Source organism: Dasypus novemcinctus, chromosome 24 (assembly GCF_030445035.2).
Source record: "Dasypus novemcinctus isolate mDasNov1 chromosome 24, mDasNov1.1.hap2, whole genome shotgun sequence".
Taxonomy (NCBI): domain Eukaryota; kingdom Metazoa; phylum Chordata; class Mammalia; order Cingulata; family Dasypodidae; genus Dasypus; species Dasypus novemcinctus.
The window spans coordinates 53,254,353-53,260,969 of NC_080696.1; the positions used below are offsets into that span (position 1 = coordinate 53,254,353).

At 46.8% G+C, this 6,617-nt stretch overlaps 1 protein-coding gene across 1 annotated transcript in view; it reads right to left on the minus strand.

Annotated features, from left to right (window-relative positions):
• B4GALT5 (beta-1,4-galactosyltransferase 5) overlaps nt 1-6,054 on the minus strand; it is an 88,379-nt gene extending 82,325 nt beyond the window's left edge. The window contains exon 1 of the mRNA XM_058287218.1: nt 5,878-6,054. Within this exon, the coding sequence (XP_058143201.1) occupies nt 5,878-5,989 (112 nt within the window). The 5' untranslated portion in view covers nt 5,990-6,054. The remainder of the gene's footprint in view (nt 1-5,877) is intronic.
• Between the last annotated feature and the right edge of the window lie 563 nt (nt 6,055-6,617).

Below are 6,617 nucleotides of genomic sequence, written 5' to 3' on the forward strand. Positions count from 1 at the left end.
GGAGGCCAGTCTTCCTAACTCCAGTTTAGTATTTAGAATTAAACCAAGAGGACATACATAAATGTATGGAGTTTCATGTCAAGCTCTGTGCTAAGCCTTTTACATGCATACTTTTTAATTCTCACAACCCCAAGAAAAAAGTAGTATCTTCTATTTGACATCTTAAGAAAATTGAAAATAATGTGCTCATTTCTTGGTAAGGGGCAGAGCTGATCTGACCTTATGTCTGGCTGACTTCAGAGCTAAGGCTAACTCCTATTCTACATTCCTTACCATGGCCTATAGGGAGCTACTTGGTCTGATCCCTACTACCTTTCTGAACTCATTTTCTACCACTCGCCTAGCTCACTGGACCACAGTTAACATTCACCCAAGCTCATCCCTGCCTCAGGGCTTGTACTTGAACTAAAGACCCCCTAACCACACCCTACCCGTCAAGTCGAATATCACCTTTTCAACAGGCTTTCCCTGTCCATTCAATCTAAAACTGACTCCACCACTATCAGAAATAATCTTGTGTATTTGTTATCTCCCCATTAGAAGAGCAGAAACCTTCCACTAGAATAAAAAGCACCATGACAGCAAAAAAAATTATTTCCTGGTCACTTCTAAATCGCCCAACACCCAAAAGATTATCTGACAAAAGGTGCTCAAAAAAACTATTCGAACAAATGAACTTCCCTCTACCATTCTGTGTCTGAAATTCCACCTCATCACAAGCCAATATACAAGTTAGCAATTGATTATAGATTATCTTCTATTTTTCTCTAATTGTTTCTTGTGATTAGTCTTGTCTTTCAACCAGATGGTATGGCACCCCAGTGGAATCTCATCATTCTCAACTATGGGCCTGTTAATAACTCATTTTGCCCTGGTGTGATCAGGTATCTCCCATAGCTGGTAACATGACAGATATTCGAATATTGGATTAGTGACCAACAGCTCTTAAATTCCTTTAATCAAATTTCTCACAACTTTCCAGGAAACATTCAGGGTGCAAAAGAATGCCTATTTTTATTTGGCTGGTGCTAGAAACAAAAGAATAACTGCCCTTTCCCTGATAGTACACAGGGGCCTGCCTTTTCTTAAGATAGTGCCATTATCATGACCTGCCACTTTTCTCTATTTCTTTGACAGGCCTCAGCAGTATTACATTTCGTGCTTCATATGCTTGGATGTGCGCAACGTATCTTCCATGATCTAAAAATCTGCAAATTTTAGGGAAACAAGTCAGTAGCATTTTGGCCACTTTAATTTCTTCTCTCTCAAAGAGCTCTGAAGAGTCATGACAATGTTAAGAACCATCCTTCCTGGTACTGATGATTCGCAGCTCTCCCGGTCTGTCAAGTTCAGGGGAAAAGGTGTCAGGATTGGAGTAGGATCATCTACTGGCTAGAGTATCAAAGTCCTGGAACAGCAGCTGATATTGTTTAAACAGCTGCTTCCAAAAATTATCCAAGACCAGCATATTTTCACTATTAAAGAAATAGACACTGCAATCCCAAGACCTTGTTTCCAGTAGAGCAAAAACTCTGCAGAAAGGAAACAAAACATCACCAAGGTCCTGGCGAAGTGGTGTTCAGTTTTTATAACTTCAGCCTGCTCTCCAAACTAAAAAGACACGCTATACCCAGAGAAAATGTGTGTGTGTGTGTGTGTGAGTGAGAGAGAGAGAGAGAGAGAGAGAGAGACTGTGTGTGTGTGTGTGTGTGTGTGTGTTGGGAGAAGAGAAGAAAGGTGTCTTTACAGGACCCGTCTTTTTAACTTTCTAAAATGAAAGAGTCCACATTTTACCATATGTATTTTATGCCATAAAAACACAGAAACTAAGCTGAGGCATTCAGAGGGCATTATCAAGTGAAGAACAAAAATTACATTATAATTAAAATTAGAATAGAATAAGAACAGAATACAACAGAATAGAATAACAGGCTATTTTCATACTTTACTTGCTGGGGGAATCTGAAAATTTCCTCTTGTTATTAGAGAAAGCTGTATTTGATGATATAAAACATGTATGTTATCGAAAATCTTGGGCCCCGTATTTGTATAAAATGTAAATAAACTATTAACTTTCTTTATGTAAAAGCACTTCACTGAAAATGAAAGTGAAGCATTTACTTTTTTCAATAATCAAAGGACCAAAGAAAAATTAATTTAAATGGCAGAACTTTAATTAGTAAAATTTCACCAATGAATGGACTATATTTTCCCTGTCTCAAAACTGGTAGCTGTTCTAACAATTTTCAAATGTCAGCAACTTCCATACACTTTTAACATATGATAGCATAACTTAAGATGTTTTAAAATCAGCACCTCATACTTTTATCTATAAATAGCTCACTTCTGTTATCTCTTTTTTTGTTATCTCTTAAAAGGCCTGTTCAGACTGGAATATGGAAGTACTGAGCTCTTAAATTGCTTTTTTTTAACTTAAAGGATCACAGATAAGTTCAAAGTTTTCTTCAGAAACCTGAAAGAATAGAAATATTTCAACATTGCTGGTGAAATAAGAGATTAAATAACTGAATATCACCTAGGTTGTAGTCTGAGCGGAGGGGGAGAGTCGGAAATGGAAAGAAGAGGTATGTATACGTTGGCATACAATGTATCACTTTTCCCCTTCCCATTTTCATATCCACAACTTCCTCATACCTTTTGCCCCATCCTCATATTACTACTTTACATAGCTAATATAAAAATAACATACAACTATAGGATAACTTGTCTCATCTTTAAGCATACATACCTCTATTCATTCACTCCCAAGTTTCAATGAGTCACCTGTACACACTGCTTTTTTTAAATTAATAACAAAAACATAATGTCCACTGATGCCATACTTTAAAAAATATTATCTGGATTGGAATGGGGATATTAAGGTACCAAAAAAAGAGCACTTTATATTAATTGCAAACACACTATAATCATCTTTAGTAATTTTTCTTGTGCCCAATTTTCTAGGTCAAGTTGTACTGTTAACCCCATTTTACAGATGACCCTCGAGTCTAAGAAATTTCCATTTGCCCTCTGATTATGGGTCACCCATATTAAGAGCTGACATTAGATTGCAAAGAATACTAAATTAATGAGCTGGAATTCTGACTGGGTTATATTACACATAAATAACTTAAAACAGTTAAATATGGCTTTTCTCTTATTTCAAATTCAAGTCTACCTATTTGTGATATAGATTTGATACAGTTTTGGAGTACTGATTTCTCTTTTTAGCCCTTGAACACAAAGTGGTCCCAGGGTATACAAAGCAAACCAAAAGCAAAGATGGGGGAAAAAATTAAACCTGGTTCTAGGAAATACAAGGCTGACATTTTCCATTATATCAAAAAACAGAATTGTCATTTGGAAATGCATTAAGCTGAACTATATGAAATTGTCGATATACAATTATTTAACCTGAAAAATGGAAATTTCACATGGCTCAACCTGATATTCTTTTCTAAGTTCATTTTAATAATTGTTTCAAATAAGGTCCTGATATCCCAAGTCACATAAAACCTTATTATTTCTCTAGCCTGCCTGAACCATTTGGAAAGACCTGCCACCCCACTGTCCAATGATGGCCATTTGAAAACTTAAATTCATTCACCGGAAAGTCAAGATAAGTAAAATTGCCAAATTGCTGAATGTGATCCTGGTTGCATGAGCCCTTAAGCTACTCCACATCTTGTTAACTGTTTCCCTTTCCCATTAAGATTCATATTTAAGGAGACAGTAATTTAAAAATGTAAGTGCCTTGCATCTTTTTCAGTTATTAGTGATACAGGAATCCAAACATGATAGTAGCCCACTGCTTTATATTGGGATTACACTGACCTATAAACCTGCCATTGAGGAATTTTAAATAAGTTGTTACGTTCCATTTCTGTTGGACAATCTGGCTTCTAACCTTTCTCATCAAAAGGAAGATCATCATCCCAGTGGGATATATTTTTCAATTAAGATATGCCTGATTCATGCACCCACACCAGAAATACCTGTCACTTTCACAAAAAATGAAAAAAGGTGTTATAACTCCAAGACCACTTAGGTCCAAATTTATCATTTCACACCCATTTTTATTACAGCCTAATACCTAATACATTAGTGAACTCTTCTCAACTAATTCCCCTAATTACTCACCCCTTCTTGTTTTACCAAATTCCTATCTTTTCCCTATCTATTTGTCAAATCCATCAGGCCACATATCCTAGCTTCCTAGAGGGGCACTACAGGTATTTCCTAAGATACTGTCAGGGTAAGGTAATGTTGCCTCTTCTATCTTCCCAGACCTAGCTTACAGAGTCCAAAACACCAATATTAATCATCAAGTGAAATGTGCTTTTTTAAAAAATTCAGGAATCTCCTCCTCTATCTGGAAATTTCTCTATTCAACTGGCTCAGTGTTGACACAACAGAGAATGGCACTATGTATCACAATCCTAAAAGGCATTTCCCTATATCTAAATCTTCATCCAAATAACCTGGTTTTTACAGCAGAACACACTCCCCCTCACCCCAGCCAACAGCACCTCTGGATCATTTCCCCCCCTAAAGTGAGGTTTCTCCCAGAGCTCCGTGATGATGCCAAGTCAGGCAAGTAATTCCTTAAACCTTCCACCTACTCCCTTCTTTCTCCAAAGTTACACATAGTAATTGATAGCTGCCATTTTCTGAAAGCTTTCTATGCATCAGGCACGGTAAGTGCTTTAAATGGGACTCTACCTCCTGCCATCGTTAAAATTCTACGAGGTTGGGATGAGATCCCCATTTTACGGAGGAGAAGCTGAGGCTCAGTAACTTGCCCAAGGTCACGTCGGGCAGGCATTCGAATCCAAGTCCGATCTCAAGGTCCTCAAACTATTCTTCCATCTCCTCTCTTTATGTCCTCAGTGTCTGCCTGGCAGCCTTAAAAACTCTACGAGGCTCTCCAGAGGCTGTCTTGATCTGAAAGGCTATGCCTTGGAGCAGAGTGACATCCACCCGGTCCATCTTTTCTCCCTGCTCCCCCTTCCCACCTGGCACCATTTCCGGGGCGCCCTAGTCACAGCCTCCTCTAGGGCTCGTTGGAACTTCCCCTCTTCCCCCAGAGCAGGCACCGCCTAATCCTGAGGAGCCACCTTCTACCCTCAGGGCAGGAGGGAGCAGAAGTCAAAGACGGGGACGGAGGGAAGAGCATCCCTTCCCGGGGTCTTCGATCCTGGAGGGAGCTGAGGCCGAGCACTGGAGAAGAGGGGCGCGGGGCAGAGGTGACTTGGGTGTGTCCTTGGGGTAGGCGGGGCGGGGGGGAGGAGGTGCAGGACGCTCTGGGGGTAAAGGGGAGATTGAATGGAGGTGGGACTCGGGTGGGGGGGGGGCGGGGGGAGGGGGAATGCCGCCCGGCGGGGAAATCCGGCCACCAGGAGAAAGAGTAGGGGGAGGCCCTGGAGGTGGATGTAGCAGGGGAAGGAAGGAGGGAGGGAGGCGGCTCCTGAGCAGGAAGCGTTGGAAGGGGAAGGAAGGATGGGGATAGGGAAGGTGGGGCGCCTCGTGATGGGGGGCCGTGAAGGTGAGGGTGAGGGGAAGGCCGGGAACGGGGGCTCGAGGGAGACCCCGGAGGGGGGACTGGCGAGCCCTCGAGGCGGGGAGCGAGGGAAGGGAAGGACGGGAGGGTCCGGCGGCGAGAGGCGGCGGGCCGGGAGCCCCGCGGGGCTGGCCGAGGAGTTAGGCGCGGGCCAGGGGGGCCGCAGGCTGGCGCGGGGGTGGGACTTCCCGAGCCCCGCGGGTGCACGAGGCGCGGCTGGCCTGCACCCCCCCACCGGGCGCGGGGTCCCGTCCGGGCGGCCAGGTGGTCCCCGGGGTCCCCCCCCCCCCCCCCAGGCCGGAGCGGGCCCTGCCTACCTATGCCCGGCGCCACATAGACGAAGTAGAGCAGCGAGGACGAGAGCGAGAAGAAGAAGAGCGCGGCGAGCAGCGAGCGGCGCGGCAGCCGCAGTCCCCGGCGGACGCGCATGCTGCAGCCGGGCGGCCGCCCGCGGCCCGGGCCGAGCCCGCTCCCGCCGCCGCCGCCGCCGCCGCGCCTCGCCAGCCGCCGCCTGGGCCTCGGCCGCCGCCGCCTCCCGCACCCCGCGGGCCGCCGCCTCGCCGCTCGCCGCCGCCGGCCGCCGCGGGCCGGGCCACATGAAGCGGGCGGGGGCCGGCGCGGCCCGAGCGAGCGCCGCGGCGCGGCCGGGGCGGGGCGCCCGCGCGGCCGGGGCGGGGCCAGCGCCGCCGGGCACCGTCGCCAAAGACCCCCGCGCGCGCGCGCTCCCCGCCCTGCGCCCTGCGCGCCGCGGCCGGAACGGCGCCAAATGGCGACGGCCCCTGCGCCGAGCGCGGCCGCCGCCCGGGCTCGAGGGCCGGGGGACTCCGCGCCCGGGTGTCCCCTAGCCCGGGGCCCGGCGGCGGTCTGCGAAGTCCCGGCTCGTCGCCCACTGCGGCGGAAGCGCCTGCGGCTTCCCAGCGAGGTGGCCGGGCCCGTCCTGACCCTCATCCATCCCTCCATTCATTCATCCGTTCGCTTCCTCAGTTATGAGCGGACCTGCGAGACGTAGGCCAGGCACGGTTCTTCTCGCTGGAGAAACTCGAGAACAAAACAAAAT